Genomic DNA, 23,611 nt, shown 5'->3' on the forward strand with positions numbered 1-23,611 from the left:
TATCTGAGAAAACCTCACTTAAGCATCAGTATTTGTGTGTGCAGTCTCGTGTGCCAATCCCATCAGCGAAGCCCAGTATTTGTGCACATCCATTCCTGCACATAAGCCTATGGCCAAATCGATGGCCTCTCTTTGCACTGTGTCTCTCTTTACACTGTTTACCTAGTCACACAGTGATGAAATATAACATCACAGGGAAACCCCAGAACTCCTCATTAAAATCACGCTTGGAAAGTGTCAGGGGATGGGGTCCCACAGCAGAGACCTCAGCAGCCTGGTTCCCTCAGCACCAGACAATGGGCGGAGCCTCCACCAGCCCAAGGCCCCAGGACATCACGATGATAGGGGGAAGGGAGGGGGAAGACTGGTTGGTTCACTGCGTTCCTCAGAGCGATGGAAGATAACGACAGCGCCTGCGCACAGCAAGCCGTCCTATTGCGCGTGCGTAGAAGCTTCTGGTGGCGTAACCAATCTTGTCCCTCTTCCCGCCCCTTTGTGACACTGACTTGATGATGGGCACGCAGTTATCCAATGGATGTGCGCTTTGCCGTTCAAACCGGCAGGGGTGGAGCAAGGGCTGCCAGTGAGAGAGTGAGGGGCGGGGCTTTTTTTGACAGCAGGTTCGGCAGCTGCCTTTCCTGGGGTTTTACTGGGATTGGGGCGGCGTCTGCGGCTCAGTGTGTTTGGAGCCGGCGGAGGGGTTGGAGGTGGGGGCGAGCGGCGGCGGCTAAGAACATGGGGGTGAGGTAGGAGCGGCCCGGGCCCTGCAGCAGCCCGGCTGGCCGCCGGCGGGGAGGGGAGGCGAGCGCGCTGCCCTGTGACGGGGGTCTGGGCGAGGCGGCGGCGGCGGCGGAGCGGAGCCGGCCGGAGGATGGAGGACAAGAAAGAGGAGGGCGAGGCCGAGATCCAGGAGCACGGGCCCGAGCACTGGTTCAGCAAGTGGGAGCGACAGTGCCTGGCCGAGGCCGAGCAGGAGGAGGCGTTGGCCCCGGAGCTGCAGGAGGAGGCGGCGGCCGCCGCGCAGCCCGAGCACAAGCAGCAGAAGCTGTGGCATCTCTTCCAGAACTCGGCCACCGCCGTGGCGCAGCTCTACAAGGGTGAGCGGAGCTGGGCCCGGACAGGGCTGCAGGGCACCCGGCGTGGGGTGGGGTGGGCCGGGCCGGGCCGGGCCGGGGCAGCCGTAGAGCATGGGAGGGAGGGGGCGCAGCGCTATGACGGGGAGGCTTCCCCGGGAAGCTGGCTGAGGGCCGAGGCAGGAACTCTGCGAGGAAGGCGTGCGGGGGCCGGGGTAGGGCCCAGGGGAAGCCGGCGGGGATGGGGACGCGGCTCCGCATAGGGGCTGTGGCGTCGGGGGTCCCCCGGGCAGTGTGAGGAGCAGGGGGGCCCGCACCCATCCATGGAGGCGGACGGGAAAACAAAATGGCGTAAGGTGGAGCCGCCGCCTCCGCCGCTGCCCTGGAAATCACCCTTCCAGCCCCCCATCGGGAGGGGACAGCCCCGGGGAAACCCGCTGCTCTTGTCTCCTTCCGCGGCCGCCGCTTCCCAGGACTCCAGCCGTATAGAGAGCCTAGGCCACTCCGCAGAAATCGTCCAAAATGGCGGGGGAGGGGGGGAGCGGAAGGGATCGGCGGTCGGCCCCGGGATGGCGGCGAGGGGGCCCTTGGGTGTGCGGGGAGGAGCCGACTCCGTCCCGGGAGCGCTCATCGGCCGCTTGGGGGAGCGAGGGGCTGGGTCCCACCGCCGAGACCCACCCCTGGAGGCGGGGGGAAGACAGGGAACCCTGTGGTTCTTTGGGCTGCTCGGCGGGTGAGGACAGCCGGGGACCGAGTTCTCCCGGAGGCGGCTCCTGCCTCCCAGCCCAGGGAAGAGGCACCGACAAAATGGCGAGCGCGGGGCCGGCCCCATTGTGCACTGGGCGCTGCGGCGAGGGGGGCAGGGCAGGTCAGGGCGCTTCCCCGGTAGTCCCGGGGCACCGTCGCCTCAGCCGGTTCCGGGTAGCGGGCGCGGTCGGCCCAGCCCCACCCTGGTCCGGGGTTGCCTTCGGGAGGCTGAACAAAATGGCGAAACCTAACATGGCCGTTCAGAGTTAGTGTCTCCAAAATAAACAGCGTGTGTGTCTGTCCTTCCCTCCCTGCAGACCGGGTGTGCCAGCAGCCGGGGCTCTCCCTCTGGGTCCCGTTCCAGAACGCCGCCACCGCAGTCACCAACCTCTACAAAGGTAAGGGCTGCCCGGCCAGGCGCTACCCCAACCCTCCTCCCAAGCGCAGCCTTACTCATAAAATCCAGGCTGCTTCCTGAATCTTGCAACCTTTTCTGGGCCACTGTAGTTTGGCAGCAGTTAACTTTCTTCCATGTTGGCTCATATGGATGACTAACAACTAAAGTTGTTCCACTCCTAGGTTCTTGCAAAAGGAAGCTCTGAACATGTGCATTTCATTCTGAAAAGCTCAGCAGGCCATAGCATAATTTTTTAATGTTACACCTTTGTGTAAACTTCTAGCTTTTAAAATATGTTGGTCTAAAGGTAGACTTTGTTTCAGATACAAACTTCAGAGTTCTGTTAGTAAGCATAGCTTCTAAGGTTTAGTGTCTGCCAGTGTTTTACATTTGGGTCTTTGACAGTGATGCTCACTCTTTATTAGGGGCTCTTAGGGTACCAGTTAAATTAATGCTGACATTTTTAAGTGATTACTTAAGGTGTCCAAGGTGAATGGGGAAAGTTAACTTTCATGAATATTTTAATATACAGACAGAACCTGTTGGACATCTATGATGCACAAAAATACTAAGTCATGTTTAGCAATTTGATTAGGACCTCTGTCAAAAATTCTATTCCTAAAGTGTTACTGACAGAGTAGTATGACAGTTTTTCTGCAAAGATACACTGAGTTTAACTATAGATCTCTAGCCTCTGATTGGAAAAGGTACTTAGAGGTCATTGTTGCAGGATGATCCTGATAGGAACAAAAACATTCAGTGACTTTAGCCCAAATCAGCCTTCTGAACAATGAAAACTATGGTGGTGTGGCTCTCATTACCACTGTTTGTTCACTAATGGTGATGAGTCAAGAGCAGAGCCTTTAAAAAAGGAGAACCCTAAATAAACTACCCTTTTGCTTGAGTTTTTGTTCTTACATGATTTTGTTAGCTGCATATTTGTTTCTCCTAATGTCTAGAATTCTAAATGGAATCAGATATATGCTGATTTGTCAATCCATGGATTGGTTTCAAATGACTGAGATAAGTTTAGCGGTGTAGTATTTCTGATAGTAGACCATCCATGAAGAGAGAGTGAAATAGACTTGTAATTTCTGCTGCTGTGTAGTTCTCTAAATGGAATGTGGGCCTGAAGGAGTAGCTAGAAATGCTAGTCATAGGTTTGACTTGGCAGCTACTGAGTGTTAATCAGCTATATTTCCTTGATGACAGTCAAACTACACCTAAGCTTCCACTTGCTCCTCTATCACTACTTGATAAATAGGAGCTGTTGTGTACATCAAAGCTATGATCTGGCTAGAATATCTACTGCCTATATGTAGATTTTGATAATCTGGTTTCTTATTGATTTGTGGCTCTTCAGAGCACCTCCCCTTATTAAGAAGGACTGCTTAGATTTATATAAAGAATTTGATTCAAAGTTTTGCAAGAAAAAATAAATTCATGGCCTTGTTCTGCCATGTTTTTTTAATGGAGTAACTTGAAAGTACATTTATCATTAAATTAAAATGATCTGGTTCAGATATGAACAAGATCATTCAAGTGGATAGTCATTAAACTACCCACCTCTCTGAAAACTTTTACCTGCTTTTCTTCCAAGTACCACTGGATATTCCTATGAGTATTTTTAGGTTCTTCTTGTGCATTTCACAGCCTTTGTCAAAAGTCAGTTTTACTGTTTCCTCTATACAAATCTTATTGGCTGCAACCATGTCTGCATTGTGGGCTCTGTAGCACCATAGCATAGATGCTTACTATGTTGATGGAAGGGGTGTTTCTGTTAATGTTGGTAATCGACCTCCCTGAGCAGCAGTTCTGAGATCAACAAAAGAATGTTTCCATCCATCTGCTTGTGGGATTAGATTGGTTGAACTGTTGTGTTCAGGGGGGTGTGAATTTTTCACACCTGTGAACAAGGTAGCAAGCTCCATCTAAATTCAAAGTGTAGACCAGGACTGTCTCTGAGACAGAGAAAACATGTCAAAAGAAAATAGGGTTGTAGAATGACACACACACAAGATATTTCAGGTGTTTTAAAACTCCTGACTTTTTAATGGACTACATTAAATTGCCTACATTTCAAATGGAAAGAATCCCTCTGAATAAAGCTATGCACTAGGACAGCTAGCAGGGTAGAATCATGTTAAACACTGACATAATACTAAAAAGACCTAAACATTCTTGTTGCTCTTTCAAACTTGGTTTGTTTTGATTGCCTCCCACATCTTTGATAGTAATGTGCTTCATAAGAAGCTGCAAAAAAGTCATCAAAGGAATATTGTACAACTCATCAAGAATCTCAAACCGCTTACATCAAGAACATCTGTTAAATATAATTAAAGCCAATTTTACCTTGGTAACAGACTATTGGCATCTTTTTAAAAAACAAAATTTCCTGACAGATCTGGCCACAATGAGATCTGAATAAGCAATAAAACAATGTTTTTCAAGTCTGTTCAGTTCTCCTTCACACCTCAATTCATCTGCATATAGCTGTGACTCTTAAATATGACTCAGCGTTTAGCATTTAATCACTTTTTCTTAAATATCTTCCAATTAGTTGCAGCATTGGGCATCAAGCGTATTTTAGGTTGGTGGCCAGTGTTCATCTAAACAAAGAAAATGGGTGTGTGTTGCTCACTAATTGTCTTCCAGACCCTATTCATTTTGCTCTGAAAATTGTTTGGCTGCTTGTTCAGAAAGGACAAAACTTTTCACTACCATTTCAGAAAGTGTGCTAGAGACCTATTTCAATGTGATGTCTAGAAATCTTATTGGTTGTGACTTCATTAGGAAAAAGGGATGTTATTTTCATTAGGATATTAGATGTTGGTTTAGACAAATCAGTTTTAGTTTTAACACAATGGTTCTAGTTATTTGTAGTCTTAGGTGATGGAGCTAAACCTTAGGGGGAGTGTAGAATTGATCTTGACCAGCTATGTGTTAAAACTACAATTGCCTGGTCTACACTATATTAATGTATTAAAACTGCTTTTAAAACGTAGTGAAGGCAAGGCATGTAAGTGTCCCATCTACACTAACAGCCAAATGTGTTCACCATATGACTGGAGTTCGTGGTAAGCCCATTGTTAACCAATTGCAGCTGCAGGCCACTTTCATAGTGTAGACTGCACTTAACCTTGGTGGCATTAAGTGGACTTTGTTCTGTCTTCTTACTTTTCTGTGTTGAAAGTAATCCTGGCAAGCAATTAAAGGAACACTGTCAAATTTGCAAACTAGTTTACAGTTCATAGTAACTTCCATAAGTAAGTCTGCATCAGTCCTTCCATCAGCTTTTGGAATCTCTTATTTTCCTAGTCTTCAAAAATGTTTAGCTTTAGCTGTGTGATAAAATCAATATAAATATTATGTTTATGATCAGGCAAAATACTGCCAAATGCATCTGGTAAATGGAGAGAAGAGTTGTTTGTTTCTCTTACTATAATCTTTTTGGTGTTCCTTGTAACAGTGTGAATTGAGCATCCTGTTTGAATAATGGCTATTAGGCTTGGACATCAAAATATTAAAATGGAGGAGGAATCTTTCAGAGGCTTACCATTTCAAGTATTTTAATTGTAAAGGATGTAAAATTCTATTTTTTTTCCCTCTACACTTTATACACTAAACACATCCAAACCATATTTGGCAAATACTATGCCCCAAAGCTTTAACTAGAAACAGTTTGAAGTGCTGCTTATTTTTAAACTCTGATGGCTGAAGCATTCCAACTTGTCATGGTATAAACACCCTCTTTTTTTTTTTTTTTTTTTTAAAAACACTGATCATGTAATAGTGCCTTTTGGAAAGTGACTTGTAAACAAATCTTAAATGAATGTTCTGCTGACCTTGGTTCTCAAATGTAATATGGCCAATTAGTCTAACTTCACTTGAGAAGATTTTTTGTATACTATGTGTTCTTAAAAAAACAAAACAAAAAAACACTCCAAAACACAAATTTGGAAGCTGGCTCACAGATAAATGATGTATTAGGCTGTTTCAGTGAGAAATCTGTGTGAATTATTTCAATAAACAAATATGGAGGGGCTAATGACATGGTTTAGGCATATGACTCTTTGTTCATTAGTGTTTTCTCTATCGGGAAAAACACCAAAGCTTCAGAAACACTCATTTAGGGAGCATTGCCAGGTTCTTAAATGTATTTTATCAGAAAGATCAAGGAAAGGAAATTGGAGTGGACTTTCCAACATTTAGTTTCAGGTCTTCATTATGGAGCAAGAACAAACATGGTTGTCTTATTTACTTGTTCATATGCTGAAATAATTGTTGGCAAAGCTCTGAGAAGCAACTGCTATGGCAGAAACAGTAGAATGAGCACAATTAACGAGTACAGAACATTGTTCGTCCTACATAAACTCTGTGACCTCAGTAACTTACTGATGTAGCTTAGACTTGTTCCTCAGAATTGTTAGAAACTCCTCTAAAGAGGATCAAATGATCTAAAGGATCTAGTAGAAAATAACAAAGTGGAATGCACAGGGTGACAGCTCATGTCAGTATCCAGAATGAAATTCAACTTCATAGGAGAGCTAACACTTCACTGAGTTCCCATCTAAGATTTTGTGCACTAAACTTATACTGGGTTTTGCACTTAAAATGCGGGAAAGGCTTTTAAAAACTATGCCTTCATGGATTATCAAATACATAAATAGAATAAATCGGGGAGACAATTTACAAAAACTGAAACTTGTAACATTGCTAAAGTACTTAGTTATGCATGGCTGGCTTGAAACTCGAGGGATGCTTTCTAAAGAAATCACACTTCTGAAAATTGTTTACCTAGAATAGGACAAGAGATTTTGTTTGATAGCATTTTGTGTTTAGCTTGTTTCCTTAATTTGTGTGGCTATTCTTGCACACAGTGAAAGAGAATCATTTTAAAAGGGAGCATAAAAAAACCAACACTCCTTAGGGGGACTTGATCAAGTGTAATATCAGAAATCACTCTTAAACTTGTGTACATTGACTTTAGATTTGATAATATCATCAAATGTTTCACTTTTAAATACTAACTTAACTGAAACACAGCTCTCTGGTCCTTTACGTCAAAATCCATGAGTATAATCAGTCCTCGCTTATTGATAGCAAATATTTGTGATAGCAGTATAAAAACCAAGTTGGGATTAGGAGCTGCAGTGTTGAGTCATATACAAATGTTGAAAAAAGACAATCCCTGTCTAACAGTTAATTAATACGTATAGGATATAAATTTTCCTCTGCAAAGTCAACTTTTAAGTTTGCATAATACCAAAGTTTGGTTTTGATTGTGTCTATTGAAGATGTTCCATAAGTGTTACTCTGAACTGAATGTGAGGGGGGAACTTGGCTCTGGGGGGTCTTTTCCAATCTCAGTCCTGTCTAATCAGGCTCACAGTAACCCTTATGGACAAACAAGCAACAGAGTAATTATTCTGCTTCCACTGTAACACTTAAGAACATTCTTTGTCTTGTTTTTTTCAGAAAGCGTGGATGCCCATCAACGAAGCTTTGATGTAGGAATTCAAATTGGCTATCAGCGTCGCAATAAGGATGTGTTAGCTTGGGTTAAAAAACGCAGAAGAACTATTCGTAGAGAAGATTTGATCAGCTTCCTATGTGGAAAAGTTCCTCCTCCACGAAACTCTAGAGCTCCCCCAAGACTGACTGTAGTATCCCCTAACCGAGCTGCTTCAACAGAAACAAGCTCATCTGTAGAGACTGATTTGCAGCCCTTCCGTGAAGCCATAGCTCTGCATGGTAACATTCATCTTTTTCAATATTTATTTCTCAAAGATGGGTGGGAATCTTTAATGAGGAACATACCTTTCTGTTAAGCTTTGGGATTTATTTGGGACTACCTTCTCTGATTACACTGGTAGTGAAAGTGTAGCTAACATCCTAGAGTAAAGGCACTTGCTCTGAAGGAGTTGTGTGTAGTTTACATATTAGGTAATTGCTAAGAAGTGTTGCAATTGTTAAAATTTAAGTGCAGGCAAAAGTTTTTCTGCATTAAGGAATAAAGGAATTTTTGAAACTGGTATCTTCTGCAGCAGTGGTCTCTAAAGTGAGTTTAGGATGCGCTCGTGGTCACATTCTTTTTCTTCAGCATTAAACCATGTTGCTTAAAGTACTCAAAAAACTTAACATTCATCTACTAGTCAGTGCCAATAAGGTGATTGGGGGTGGGGGGGTCTGTATCTTCAGAGCCAGCTTCTGGAACATGCTGTTGAAAAAGCTATACGTACCTGACTTCAGGAAGGGAAACAAGGCTTTTTACAAAAGCCCTTCCGTTGGTGGAAGAGTGGATGGCGTCTTTCATGTTTTTAGTTTGTCTGTGAAACCTGGAGCTCCCCAGCCACTGGAAGGCAGTTTAGCGTTCCGCTTTCTACTTCTGGGGAGCCGGTTTGTCTTACCCCTACTGTCTCTATGCCTTTTTCCTAGGAAGAGGACATTCTTAATTGGACAATATACCCTCTTATCTGTTCCTTTTTAGTAATGCCCTGCTTCTTAGTCAGTTTCCCAATTTAATTTGTATGCTTAGCATCCTGAATGGTCAGGAATAGGCCAGGTGACTGCATTTCTTCCTGAATGGATCACTGAAACTTTGGCCCGCTTTCATTGCTCCCTGTACTACTAGTGAGGGCATCTTTCAAGCCATTCTCATAGGAGAATATTCCTTAAACGAAAAGCTGTAGCACTTTTGAGAGAAGCCATTACTGGTACTGCACAGCTATCATTTTTATTTCTAGGAGATAATGTGGTTTAGAGGTGTGCTTCATGGGATGGGTCTTGCCATATGAAAGTGTCATGTATTAACTTTAGATAAATTGATTTGGGTACAGAATTTGGGTGTTTTGAATTTTTATATGGCCATAATGTTTTGGTGTGGACCCAAAATCCTAGGAGCTGGTTTCTTTTTCCCCAGCCCTCACTAGGCATCAGTTTACAACATTTCTCCTAGCTAACTTTAATTTAACACTGGTCCATGTTCTAATATTCATATACCTAAATGGACTACTTTTTTGTTTGTTTGTTTTTTTTTTTATTGCTGGCTGTCAAGTGCTTTCATAACTTCTTTCTTTCTCAGGTAAAATACATTTATTCACGATGGATAATTAATACTCATCTCTCACTTCATCCTCTCAGAGTAAAACATTACCAGCATCTCAAGTGTTGTTATGACTTCTCTACTCAAAATAAGTCCTAAAACTTTTCCATTCTTTGGGTCTTCTAAAAATCTGTGAGCAACGTCCTTAAACTAGAAAATGATGGGCACAGCCAAGAAGTAGACTACAAAATAAGTTTATTAAAGCAAAGCTTAGTTCAACTGTCCCATGAGACTGAGCAAATTAAAACTTGAAGTAGGGAGATGGAAGTGGGACCAGGTGGAATAGAGTGGTGTGCATGGAGAGAAATTATTGGCATCTTCAGTTGAAGAACTATTTTAAGAGTACATTACTATGACAGTAGAAACTTGGTTATAAACTGAAAGGATTCCATTAGCAAAACCACAACCAAGATAAGATATAGAATGTTTGGTTTGGGCTCTCTAGTTCCCCATAACTACTCCCCCTCCTTTTGAGAGAGTCCCTTTTTAAACTCTTGTAGTTCTTTAACCTATGGGTGGGCTTCTTCCTGTAATGGCATTGTCTCCTAACAACCTTCAAGTGTTTGTGGAGAAGTGACTTATCCTGAACCATTATTTTGGTCCTGGTTTCTTCCCCCCCAATTAAACCACCATTCATGCAGCAAGCACACCAATAATCAGGTCAATGTTCATATTAATAAATTATAGGGCAACTGGAGATGTGGGTGGCAACTTGATTCTGGTGGTGGTTACATCATGTAAGGTGCTTGAATTCTTTCGCATGCCTGGTAGATGCCATTCTTTAGGGTTTATGCAGACAGACTTAATAACCACTGGGTAAAACATAAAGTTACATTGCTTTAGGAGCAAATAATGCTTTCTCTTCATAATTTAGAAACTGTATGAAAGCATTCGAGCTCCTGTCTAGCTGCCCCTTTTCAACTGTACTATAATATCTAGAAATGTCCTTCCACTTCATCAGTTGGCATATGACTTTACATGTCAGTCACGCACTGGATTCCTCCTGATACCAAGAGTCCTGTGGAGAGGGAGGCAGCTGTTTCTGCAAAGTAAGTCAGGAAGCCATGCTGAAAGCAGATATCTGGACTTGCAAGGCTCTTTTGATACCCATTTTTAATGTCTTCCTCAGACACAGTCTATCTTGCACAATTCCCATAGTCACCAGGTTCATATCTACATAGTCTTTTTAAAATGATTGCATTCCTCTACATCTCGTTCTATCTGAATACATTAGACAGAATTCAAGAATCTGTTGCTTTCCATATCATTCTCATTACCAACTGTTAGACTCTTACCAAAACTCAGATTTTTCAGATTTGGGATATTATATGAGATTTTGGCCACATGTGAGGCTCTACATGAAACCTTATCAACTGTCTCTTGTCCTGCTAAAACTGGCTGAAAAGCAGCACTTGTAGAGCAACAAAGAGGACATAGGTGCACATTAGAAACATTTAAGTACGTGTTTTTCCTCAATACATCATTTTAAAAAGTGACACTTTAAGGAACTATCTTTAATGTCTGTTTCACAGAAGTGGGGCTCAGTCCTACAGTTTTTCCGGTTGTCTAGATTATTATTAGGAGCAAATAAGTCTTTAAGATAATGAAGTATTCCAGTATACACATTGATTCCTATTGAGTTATCCTTGCTATATCATGTATCTGTGAAGCTATTGCTGTGTTAGAATCCATTGAGAGAGAGGAGCTGTGTGAACAAAGGAGTCTGGGAAGTAGAGGGGGGTTGAAGTATCTGGGTAATTGCTCTTTAGAGCTTTCATTTCTCTGCTTCCAAAAAATATACATCGTGAAGCGATGGGTTAGTCTGGGCAAGTGAACAATTCTACCCAAAATATGTAGAGAAGAAAACTTTCATGTTCCTGCACGGAGACTCTCTCTCTCCAAAACTGCACAGCATTCACTGTCACAAGTGGTGTTGAGACCTATGAAAAGCCACTGATCTCCCTTTTCTACCTAGCTCTCTTAATTTAATATGTGAGATGCTCGATTTATGCTTAGTATGAGAGGGCTTTTAGATTTCTTAGCTGGCAGTTTCATGGACTTTATTTGAAGATTAGGGCCTTTGCAGTAAAAACAAAGATTCGGAGTCAAGGCAGGAAACAGTCTACCAGATCTAGGAAAGCGGAGCAGCTCTCGCTTAATCTTTGAACTGTTTTATAGATGCTACTCCAGTTTCTTTTCAGAAGTAAAAGTAAATCGTTAGGTACTGTACAGTGCTAAGACAAAGTAAATAAAGTACAGGCCATCATCTCTATTGACCCTTGTATATGTATTATTGAATTGCATTAGTTACTCTAACATTTCCTTCCAGACAATTTGTGTTCTGCATAGGCAAGATTCTCTGATTTACATCTAAAAAAATAATAGTCGGAGAACATGGTATCATAAATCAGTTAATCCCTTAATTTGTTCTCAAATCCTTGCATTGAGCATCAGCTTACTTAAATTCAGTGTGTACTAAAGGTAGCCTTTTAAAAATTACATTAAGCCAAAAGGCAGTCAAACACTGCCACATAATCAAATGTAGTGTTATAGGTTACCACCTGCTTCAGCCCCTTCTCTATGGGAAAGGCTGAGCGATTTGAACTGTATTAGCTAGTTCATGGTAGTATATTTTAACTATTTGACATAATCGGATGTCTAGATTGGCTATTCCTGAAGCATGACAAGAACTGTAAGTTCTGGTTTCTGCATTGTGGTGTTTATGGGAATGTGTGTGGTACAGATCAGAGGCACTACTTTATGGCGGAACTGTTTTAAAGTAGACTGGATCCTGTTGCAAGACTTTCTTTGAAACAAGTTTTTAAAGCTTCAAGAAAACTGTAGGGCCAAATTTTCATAACTTACGTATGTGCTTTCTCTAATTACATGTGCTTGCTTCCAGAACTGGATGTGATTCAGTTTATTTCAGTTTCAATTGAAACTGTCAGGCGACTGTTTAGAACACTTGTTCTCTAAAAAAACGTAGTCACAAGATGGCCAGAAGTAGAAATTCTTTAGGTCTTCCCCTTATTTCCTGATCTACTCATCTCCTATGAAAAACAAGGAATACTCAAACTTTCTCCCAGAGGACCTCTACATTAGCGTTCAGTGGACCAGGTACCTTCCCATTTATGATCATGAAATCAATGTTCGTGTAATAACTAAAGCTGTTGTATATGGGGGGAAGCATTAGGAAAGTGTGTATTGTAATATCTCATCTTTAGACACTTAAGTCTTCCTTTGTTCTCCATTTCACCTCCTTTTGTTCTCCACATGGCTCCCTGTGTGCCCTCTCATCCCCACCCACCCACAGTTGCTTCCTAGTTGTTGGTTCCTCCACATTCCCCTCAATCTAGAACCACCAGGATGGTGGTGGGAACTATACAGAACCCTAAAATAGGTAGTCCCAGTGACTGCTGCAGTCCTACTAGTGACTCTGGTTCCTCTATCTGACAGCAGTTCCTTGTAGAGGTAGCTTGACTGGCTCTTTATTTCTAGCTGTTTTTACAGGCATCTATGTAAAGAAGCAGCTGGAGGGGAGGACCCAGCACCCTGTGACTTAGTAGTGAATACTCCATAGACTAGTTTTAGAATCACTTATCTCATTAATTATGATTCTTCAATGTACTGTATCTCTCTTAAAGGAATTTAATGAATGATCATTGTTTTTCTCCCAAAATGAATAGCATGCTTGTCATGCTGTCTTATCCTGTGCCACAGGATCTCTTTTGCAGATTTGCTTTTCTTTGATTTATTAGAATAGTAAAGTAGCACCCCTGGGCATGAGGGATCTGCATGTGACACTGCAATTTTCTGATGGATAAAGATGATGGCTGAAATAACTCATTTTCAAGCCACTTCAATTGTAATGCTGGTCTGGCTGGTGAATGGTCAGTGCGTACTGTATTCCTAAGTCTTAACAGTCTCTATTACTCCATTCTGAATGTACTTAGTCAAGAGGGCAGCGACCCTGGGTATGTCAGTGATTGAGATTCTTTCACCTCTCTTCTTCTGAAGTAAGTCTACTGAGCATCAGAGTGATGGGATTGAAGGATATAAGGAAAGGTGTAACATGGAGCATAAAGTGGATTCAGTTCATGGATATCACTCTTCCAAAAGCTTTCTGACAATGATTTAATTGCTTTAGCCCTAACACTGCCATGGCAAAACTAACCTGGCTACTTGGTTTAATCTAGGCACCAGCTCATTCCCCGACTACATTCTCTTCATCATTTGAAAAAATCACTTTGGCTTCATTATCTAGTATCTAAGAAGATCTGTAACTTGCTCCCTAGAAATACCAGTCTTCCATCACCCTTTTACTTTTGTATGTTGGGAGGGAGTAGTTTACTACACAACATCAACAGGAAATAGGGCTTGGTAAAGGTATATATGGGTGGGCTGAATGGGAAAGGCAAAGTTAATGTGTGCTGTATGGTAAGATGTGTGGAGCAGAGGGTACAGTACTGGTATGAAGCGTCTGTATTAACAAGTTGCTTTAGCTTTATAGTGAATGAAACTTTACTTTGTAGTTGGTGTCATGCAGTGTGTGGTGGTGGTGGTGAAAATAGATGGCAATTTGCAGCAGTGGATATTTAATGAATCCTGTTTTCCACGGTACATTTCAGATAATCATGAATGTTTGACTGTCTGCACTTAATTCTTTTAATGGGCATTTACTCTCAAACCAAAATTTCTCTAAAACTTGGAGACTTCAATAATCGCTACTTAACCTAAATCCTATTCCTGTTTTGCTGATGATTATTATAATTTTCCCTCAGCTGCAGTGGTTCTCTCACTGGTCTAGAGAATTACTGGTAGTCATCTGCATTCAACATACAAGTTAATATTTCCCCATGGACCACTTCTCCATCTTTCAGGAAGTTTGCAAAAAAGATGTTTTGGAAGTAGATCTATTATTCTGCTGCATGACACTTTGAGTTCCTTCATGAAACATGTCCTCTTTAGTTAATCATTCCAGGATCTTGCTATAATTTGCTAATGCATAAGGTTTTAATGTTTTTTATTTACTTGAAGCGGCCATCAATTATTAATGCACTGCAAGACTAATATTTTGAGATGGTATTTCATACTTTATGCGTCTTCAATATTAGACTCTTAAAAAGCTCTTGACTGTACTTGCACTTGAAGTACTAGATTGTCACTTTCTTGTCTTCACTGGAAGACTTCGGCAACAGTTGAAGAAGCTGAATAGTGAATCTGAACTTAACTCTGAAACTCTCTTCCTTTTCCTCCTTCCATCCCTAAATTGAGTGAAAGGGCATGCTGAATCTCAGTCTAAGGTGAGGCAGCTGCTACTCCTTAATCTCAAACCTTTCACTAAAGAGAAGGAAGAGAGCCTAACGTTTCAAATGCAAAAGCAAGCAGAAATCTTCAAAAATGCAGTCTTGATGCAGCATAAAGAAACCATGAAGATGAACAAATTGCTTTACGTTTATTTTAGTCTCTCTGTTGTGTGCACTATGGTTGTTTGTATAATCATGCTATGTATGCACCAATACTTAAAATGCAGTTCTTGTACTGAACAATGATTGGCCAGCATTGATCATGTAATTAAAGGTCACCTACAATGTAACACACTATGTACAAAGGTTGCGTGACTGTCCCACCTTTGTAGCTGAAATATCATAATTAACTGCACAGACACTAAAAAAGTTGTTAGCTTATTCCTTTCTTTAGAATTTGTAATAGTGAAATGAAGTCTACAGAGTTTATACTCCTTACTAATGTTCTCTCCTTCTCACAACTGGTGTCTAGTATCTGTTCCTGTTCATCTAATCACTTAAGCCATTTAGTTGCTTGGGTGTCTAGTAGGCATGTGCTGAAAACTAGAGTCTGGTGCACAGTAAGGAAGATACAAAACTTAAGTTTCTTGGAATGGTTTCTTCACACAAGGAACATCTTTTATCTGAACTCTGGATCAGTGCCCTGTAACAGCCATTCTTCAACCTTTTTTTATTTGTAGACCCTTAAAAAATTTCAAATGGAAGTACGTGCCTTTCTGGAAATCTTAGAGTCTGCGGACTTCAGGTTGAAAATTACTGATCTATAATGTCTGGTTGTTTCTTGTTGAGCTAACTTAGGTTCAAACTTTTCTGTTAATGCTGCTGACATCCTCCTTCAAACATCCAGCTGTCATGAAATGGCAACTTACTATTTCTGTAACATACCCTAGACTGCATCTGTTAAATAGTCTATATTTGAATTTGGTTACATAGCTTTAAATTGTGGTATAAACTGCTCTTCTGGTGACTGTTGTAAGAGAACAATGAGCTGTGCTTATCCTCAGTAAAAGAGTTAAATTCTGTGTAATGCTACCCTCTGTTAACTGAGACAAAATTAGTAATGAGTTCTCTGTTAAAGCTTTCTTCATCTCTTTTTGTTACAAAATACACTACAGTGTGCATACTTGGTATGAAATAGTGCAAGTTAAAGTACTATTAATAAAGTACATCTTGAGAGACATCTTGTGAAATTATCATTACTCTCCCAAGTTCACTTTCTGTTTGTAGAATTTAATAATTTAAAATGGGTGTTATGGTCCTTGTGAATTATCAGGTCTGATTGTAGTCTCATTTTAATACCTTTCTAAATGGGACCTGGTTATTGCATGGGCATTTAAATATAACATGCTACAAATTTATCTCTTTCTATTGAAAGGAAGGTGGATGTTCAGTATATGCTTCAGGCACTGCTTTAACCTTCACAATCTTAGTTTTTTAAAAAACTAACTTTCTTTAGGCATAACAAATGCACTTTTCAATTCTGGGCTATATCTGTTTTAAAAAAATCCACACTTTTACCCCAGTGTGTGTTGTCACTTGTACAGACTTCTTTAAGAAATATAGCACTTGACAATGGCGTTTGAAATGATACCTTAATTTCAGCCTTACAGGAACACCAAATTAAAAGAAGCTTCAAATCTGGCCCTTGAGCTCCCTAAGCTTTGTGGCTTTAAAATGTTCACTCTCCCCTATCACGTGCACAATTCAGACAAGAGACTGAATTCACCAGTGACTCTTGGCTAGTCAAAAGTGCTGTAGTCCTTCCGTTGCCATAGGTGTTGCATATGATAGTAGGTTAAGTAAGAGGACAAGTGTCATAAGTTGATGTCCATTTATTCAAACTAATGGTCTGTGTGTTGGGGGGGTTGGTGGGGGTGTGTGTTTTGAAGGACAGTCCTTATAAGAGGAGTGGAGGAAATAACAAACCTTATTTTTTGTAAATAATTGAGTTCGAAACATTTGATCTCTTTTCAGGAACCCTTGGGCACACTATACTGGAGACAACATGACCAAAAATTTCTGTTCATTATTCTGTATTTTAGATGGTAAATCTTGCAATTCTTAACCAATGTGATGCAAATTAAGAACTTCATAAGAAACTTGCTCTGATAGACTGACTGGTTGTATCAGTCATGCAGTCAGTATTGTGACTATTTAACCAACATAACTAATATTGCAGGCTCTGTAATAATCTGCAAAAACTGCAGATTTATGACCACATGTGAGCTGTACATTCATAAACAGAAAAAGCCTTACCATCACACTGTTTGTCCTGTTGTCCTTTATTAGTAATGTTAATGGACTTTTCAGATAAGGTTTGTGTTATGTAACTTTCACTGTAATCATAAGAATGGCAGAACAAATCTTATATTCATATATTAAATACCTCTTTAAAAGCTAAAGACCTCTCTTGCTTTTCCAAAATAGCTGTTCCAGTGACTCTGTGAATTGAAGCTTTATTGAATAGCTATATTTTGGGGCTGCCAAGAGTGTCCCATCAGGATATTTTTCCTGCTTCAGAAATGGTGTTTGGGGAAATCACTTGCTAGTGCTTTTCCCAAACAGTAAGCTTCCACTAATAATATGCTGGAACAGGTAGCTAAGAATACTTGAAAATCTGCTCTATGAGGAGCCCCTTGACTTTATTGGTGGTTTGTGGGCATATGGCTCAACTTGCTTACAAATCTAAGCCCATAATGCTCATTGAGCATTAACATACAACAGGTCAGTTATCCTGTTAGTATGTTTCTCATCTCATCACCACACTACACCTTTTGTATACCCTCTCCCTATGATTTCTGTCCTCTCCCAAAGGGATTTCTGATAACTAATCTAGAAATAGACTGCATAGCACTGGACTTATTTTTCCTTTCTGATGCATTACCTAATTTTAATATTGCTTTTACTGATTATTCATTCTTGTCTTATGGGGGGGAAAGCAGGTACTGTGATGCTGGCGCATAATCTAGCCATTTAGAAATTTTTAATATTAAATGCACTTCACTTTGGTCTTCAGTAGCATGAATATCCATGAAGTAAATTGAGGCTCTCCACTTAGAGCACTTTGCTGTTTGTTCTGTACTTTTTTTTTAATGAGAACTTTTGTAACTTAGTGTGGTCTTGCAATATAGCCTGTGAAAATAATCCCTGTAAAAAGCTTAAATAAGAATAAAGTTTTAAAACTTGTCTAAATTTAATTTAAAAATAAATGAACCTTATGCATTTGAATTTTAATTTATTAAACAAAATATAAGTTTGGTCTAAATGCATTTGTCAGATTCCCAGGTAGCTAGTGTGGGCTGCTTGCAGCAACTCCAGGCAGACTAAAAAAAAAACAAAACAAAAAAACCCAAACAAATAAATTCCCAAAAAACCTGCGCAGGTATATAATACAATCTAAGGTAAGTTGAATGTACAGATCTAGATGACCTGTTCAAGATCCTATACTGAACTCTTTGGGTGGTGAGTGGATGTGGCTCTCAGTAGTTGTTTCCTACCCCCTCTCTTGCTAGAAGTGATGTGTGTTGACAATCTGGTTCTGCTGGCTGCTTTCCTTTCTGGGTGCATTGTTTTGTGCTCTGCTTGAGTAAGCTCTTCTATGTGATATTGGTTGTCTTTTGTTCTTTGGTTCACAGCTTCCATTTGATTAGCAATCAGTGCAGTGAATATACCATCACCTCTAGGTGCTCTTGAAATAACAAGGTGTCATATTTGCAATTATCAGGACAATGAGTTTGTAGGGAAAGAATTGGTAGGTTTGTGTGTTCTGTGGGAACACACAAGTAGATTAGAAGATCCTGTATCAGAACACTTTGCTTTTGCCAGATTCTAACACTTCAGTAATAAAATAAGTTCTAGTGTGTTTGTATAAGAGAGCAAGTTAATGACTATTACTATAATTTATCAGGAACAGTCACAAACATTTCAACAACAGTAATATACAAAGTTTTAATGTAGATACTGAACACAAAAAGTTCTAGTGAGTACAACCTAGAAATAGTTCACGAATCTCATATCCAAATAGCTGTCTCAAGTACCTTACCCATCTCTAAAATGTTTGGGCACCTTTATTCAGGCATTTCAACCAAGTTAAGGGCTTGTTCAAACAGCTTTAGTGGTATCTTCTGCCATTTCTGACAATAAGCAACTTTTACAGTAAAAGCTTTGCTTTACTACTTTTGGAACATTGTTCAATTTAGTTGCTGTATAAATGCCTTATTTGTCATGTCAACATGATTCCTAACAAATGAAAATGTAGCCTTGTTTGTTTCAAACTCGTACTAGTTCAGTAATTCTGAGGGCTAGGGGAGGTAATGTCAAAATCAAATGTTCTAGAAACTTGCTACTAGGGCAGTCTCAAACTGGATAGTTCAAGTACTTGCATAGTAAGAATAGTTCATTTTGAATGAATTACCACTTAAATTGAAAGCACACACATTTCAGTATAGGTTGTCGGTACACTCGTATCTGGATTTGTGTGGTGCTGGTTTTTCTCCTCACTACAAGTGTCTTGGCATGCATCAATTGCTAAACAGCTGATTTCTTATGCATTGTATGGGAAGCATCTCATTAACAGCTCTACATGCTGGAGTACACCACATGCTGACAGGCATGCATGCAAATGGTAATGGAATGTTATCTGACCTATGACTGTTCCAGCATATTCCAGAAACTTCAGTGTAATTCCTTATAATGCACAGGAAACTAGCTCATCTTCTGACTTGTATTATTGCCTTTTTAAAATGCTTTTTCTTTTTTTTTTTTTCTAGGTCTTAGTGGTGCAATGGCTAGTATAAGCGTTCGTTCAAGTACCCCAGGCTCTCCCACTCACGTAAGCAGTGGTTCCAATGCTAGTCGTAGGAGAAATGGACTCCATGACGTTGATTTGAACACTTTCATATCAGAAGAAATGGCACTCCACTTGGACAATGGTGGAACTAGAAAGCGTACCTCAGCCCAGTGTGGCGATGTCATTACAGACTCACCAACTCATAAACGCAACCGAATGATCTAAACTGCAAAAATTTCAAACCCACCATGCTGCTTGAAAGCCACTTGATCCTCAGAGTACTATTGAAAAGGAAACATGAGGCCATCTTCCCATATTCACTGTTTAAGACAAGTGAATTCAATAATTGCCATAAAGGAAGTTTTAGGTATTGCAGTAGATGCCTCTTGTAACTATGGCTTTCTTAAACTATATTCTTAGCAGAGGACATCAGATATTGTGTAGTAGTTAGCAAGATCATCATAGGCGAACATGTATCCGTTCCAAGGCTAAAAGTGACCTTACTTGTATTCTTAAAGGGAAAGGAAATATCAAGATGTTTATTTGGTTATAGAATGCTTTGTCCTTATTTCCTGCTGTGTTGAGTATTTGCTTCAACAGTATTGCCAGTTTGACTGAAATTGTCTAAAATATGACTTGGCATCTTTGTCAAATCTGCAGGCTTCCATTTTCGCAGCACTGTATAAGGCACCTAGTTTCTATATAGTAACAGTGTGCAAGTTATAAATATTGGACTGTGCCCTTTTTTAGTTTTAAAAGCAGTTGATAATTCTGGTGATTGTGTGATAATGTAAAGAGGTGCTATGATGGTCATGCAATTAATACTTAATATTGAATCAATACAAGGATCTTTATTGGATTCACTTTGTGTGTTTTAGTGCTCTGAAGTAGCAATATTAAACTTTTTCCCCAATTAACTTCATAGGGTTTTACATTTTCAGTTTAAGAACATATATGTACTTGCTGGTATTATCCTTGTGGTAAACATAAACAGTGCAAACTGCACCAGTGCTGACCTAAATTTAGAGAAAGATGTCCTGTAATTGGAAAATAGGGTTTTTTGTTCAGTATTAGTGAAGGGTAGGTATTGTGTACAACCGTATCCCATTTTACATTTTGTGTGAAGTAATTGCCCATGTTGGGGAGGGGTGGGAGGTGAGGGAATGGGGAACAGTTGGAAAAGGGTTGTGTTCTGTCTGCTGATCAGCAAGATTTCTGGTCGCTTATGGAAACTCTACTTGGACTGACTAGCTTCTGTGTGACCTCATCTTTAGGATGGAGTGGCATGCAGGTTCTGCCAAGTGCTAAGACAATAGCTTAAAACTAGAAGTTAATTCTGAAGAAAAAATATTTCTTCTGGGTAAATGTAAGATACCATATTGGATGGCTTTCAAAGATAAAACCTGCTTTCTTAACAATATCTTGAACTGAATGTCCTGATGAATATGTAAAATTGAAAACTCATTGGTTCCAACAGTTTAAATTTAAATCCAAAAAGTCAAGTATGGATCAAAGCTTGCTCCCTCTACAAATCGGTACTGTTAGGTGCAGACACTTCAAAAGCTCATTGCTGAAAGGAGAACAATTCCTCAGCCAAAACATTTTTTTACATTTAGAAATAGCTGATCTTGATTTCCTATTTTTGGTGAAGAACTTTAATCCAAAATCATCTGCTTATGAGGGGCACTAAAACGGGGGGGATAAAGGAGATGAAGAACTCCAGACTTGTGGGGCAGGAGGGAATGTTTGAACTGAAGGCCTCATCCACACTGTAATAGAAAACAGCAGATCTTCTTTAAGCTTGCCTTGCATTCACTTGCACCTAACACATAGATAGGCCAAGCTATGCTAGAACCACCATATTCAAAATTCTACTCTAGTTTTCTGCCTGAGATCATGATTTTGAACTCTTTTCTAATATCTTGGCCACAAGTGAGTGTATGCTTAAACAATTTAAGCTAAGTTTACAATCTAGTAGATAGCTTCTGATTCAATGTTCTCCTGCCTGATCAGCTGGGGTAGAGTTACAGGTGTTTCAGTTTTTATCACAATAAAAAGTCCTTGTGCTCCATGAAAGGCAGGGGAAAGTCCAGTGTACATCATGTATTTTTCAAAAATTTTGGAAACCATCTTTATATATTCCAAGAAGAATGATTTTGTTTTTAATTTGTATATAAATCAGCAGGTTCAAGAGTTTTTCAGCAGTTCCATAGTACTGTACTAAAAATTTGCAGTTCCTGGAACCATTTAAGAATCTTTAGAAAATGTTGATAAAATCTGTGTTGCATAGTCTACCTAAAAAGGCTGCCCAGTGTATCTACAGTTAAGTTACTACTGTTAATCTAAAGCCATAGGGCTTTGTGTGATATTTGTAATATTTCTTTTCATAAAGTATAGAACTTCAATTCTATGAGACTTTGCATTTTCAACCAAGATTGACTTGTAAGATGGGATCTGTTAGACAGTAGAGAAAAGATGTTATAACAACTTTAATTCTGCAAAATGACCTACATGTAGGCTATAAGCAGAGGGATTTCTTACCCATGAAATAGGAACAGCAGGTTAGAGTTATCAGCCTGGAATAGACAAATGTGCCACTCAATGAAAACATTCTGAAGTCCCCTTTCACTTATTTGTTGAACTAGTTCATAATTGTGCAATTAAACCAATTTAGGATATCTTTGTTTCCTTAGATCTTTGATGCCGAACATTGGGATTTCTTGGTGTGATACAGTTACTACATGTAGTAGTACCAATGTTGGAGCTCCACACATACTATGGAAAGTACTGGCTTAAATGTGACTTACGCTTAAATCTATCCAAATATGACTACACATGGAGCCTGATCTGTTTATTTTTTCCAAGTGGAATAATAAATGCCTCTGTTTAAGTTAATGCTTTGATGCTTTGCATTCAATTTAGTACCATTTAAACTAAATTTGTCAAGGTTTTCTGATTTTGTGCCATTTTTTTGGTAAGAGAAAGAAGGCTTTAATATCTAACTGGTTGCATTAATTTTTTTTGCTTGTAACTTAAATATTTGACAAGTTATTTTTACCATCTTCCATTGGATTTTCATTTAGCCCCAAATGTTACTTGCTCTTTAAATGTTAACCCCTCCCAAAAAATGACCTAAAATGCATGTATTCACCTGATAAACAGAAGGAAAACAGATTGTCTCTTTAAAAAATAAACATTCAAATCCAGTACCCATGGTTTTGAAGACTTTATTTCTTGTGCCAGTGTAGGAAACTCAAAATTGTGGAATATTGCCTTCAGGCGCTCTATCTGAGTAAGAAGCAAGTTTATCTGTTTTGTACAGTAAACAGTCAATTCAGACTTGTTTAGTTTGGAGGAAATGGATGCTTGATATTTTGCTTTCTCCTCTAACGCTACTTAACTCATACAATTGACCTGTCTCTTTTTTTCCATGTAAACAAAACTTACCATGAATGTGTAGGGCAAATTACGTCCTGCACTGAGGCTACTGAGCTTGGCTTGCATTTTACTAAAATAAAATTAAATGTTAAATTTAGAGCTATATTACAATAAAATAATGCAAAACTGTTTTTTTTTTTTTTTTTTTTTTTTTTTGGCTGCAGCTGAAAACCTGCATTTTTAAACTTTTACTCTGAAATGTGGTTTATCCATCTGGAGTAATAAACACTTTAAGTCATCATAAGCCTACTAAATAAAAATAAATGCAACTAATTGGACTTTTTGTAGTTTGTTTGTTAGTTTCTTGAATAGTCCCTCAGTAAACCCAGAATGGAACAAGGTAAATCTGAAGGAGTTAAGTCTTTAACTTGACTGCTTTCTTTAAAAAAAAAAAAAAAAAAAAAAAAAAAAAAAAATTGCAGGTTCATATACCCTGAAGTGTAACTTAATGGTCGTACCTGTTCATCCTAGTATAGTTAAGGGTCTGTTTCCGTTCTGGCCTTCTGATGTGAGTTTTCTAACCAATTTATAGAGTTTTCTGTGGGCTGTAATGTACAAGATGTTGGTTTGGTAGTTTTACATACTCAAAAGTGAGTGCAGCAACATTAGTTTGTGACAAAACATATATGCTAATAGTTGCTAGATTCTGTAGTAATAAGCACATTAGAATTATAGCCTTTTTATAGCAGGGCAATTCTAATTAACTTAAATGGCTAAACTTCTTAATTCATATTTTGCTTACAGAACTCTCTTCAA

The 23,611-nt window shown here is 39.6% G+C and overlaps 1 protein-coding gene across 3 annotated transcripts; it reads left to right on the forward strand.

Moving 5' to 3' along the window:
* Nucleotides 1-660: 660 nt before the first annotated feature.
* HAPSTR1 (HUWE1 associated protein modifying stress responses) lies at nucleotides 661-22,626 on the forward strand. 3 transcript variants are annotated; one of them, XR_010920378.1, is made up of 5 exons: nucleotides 661-1,097; nucleotides 2,138-2,218; nucleotides 7,696-7,971; nucleotides 19,398-19,784; nucleotides 22,111-22,626. XR_010920378.1 is itself a non-coding variant. In XM_067551294.1 (5 exons), exons 1-5 carry the CDS (start codon nucleotides 872-874, stop codon nucleotides 22,144-22,146), a joined length of 681 nt encoding a protein of 226 aa, XP_067407395.1. In that variant the 5' UTR covers nucleotides 664-871; the 3' UTR covers nucleotides 22,147-22,626. The 3 variants fall into 3 exon arrangements, 2 of the variants coding, with proteins under 2 accessions (XP_067407394.1, XP_067407395.1); XM_067551294.1 differs by having other exon boundaries at nucleotides 664-1,097; nucleotides 19,398-19,459; XM_067551293.1 differs by having other exon boundaries at nucleotides 19,398-22,626.
* The last annotated feature ends 985 nt before the right edge of the window (nucleotides 22,627-23,611 follow it).

This window comes from Emydura macquarii, unplaced genomic scaffold, assembly GCF_026122565.2.
Source record: "Emydura macquarii macquarii isolate MOO-44397 ecotype Brisbane River unplaced genomic scaffold, CSIRO-AGI_Emac_v2 contig_1348, whole genome shotgun sequence".
In the NCBI taxonomy this organism is placed as follows: domain Eukaryota; kingdom Metazoa; phylum Chordata; order Testudines; family Chelidae; genus Emydura; species Emydura macquarii.

Coding starts and splice junctions, on each gene's coding strand:
- HAPSTR1 (XM_067551293.1), top strand. CDS start 872: ATGGAGGACAAGAAAGAGGAGGGCGAGGCCGAGATCCAGGAGCACGGG. Junction 1,098..2,137: donor CGTGGCGCAGCTCTACAAGG/GTGAGCGGAGCT, acceptor CCCTCCCTGCAG/ACCGGGTGTGCCAGCAGCCG. Junction 2,219..7,695: donor AGTCACCAACCTCTACAAAG/GTAAGGGCTGCC, acceptor TGTTTTTTTCAG/AAAGCGTGGATGCCCATCAA.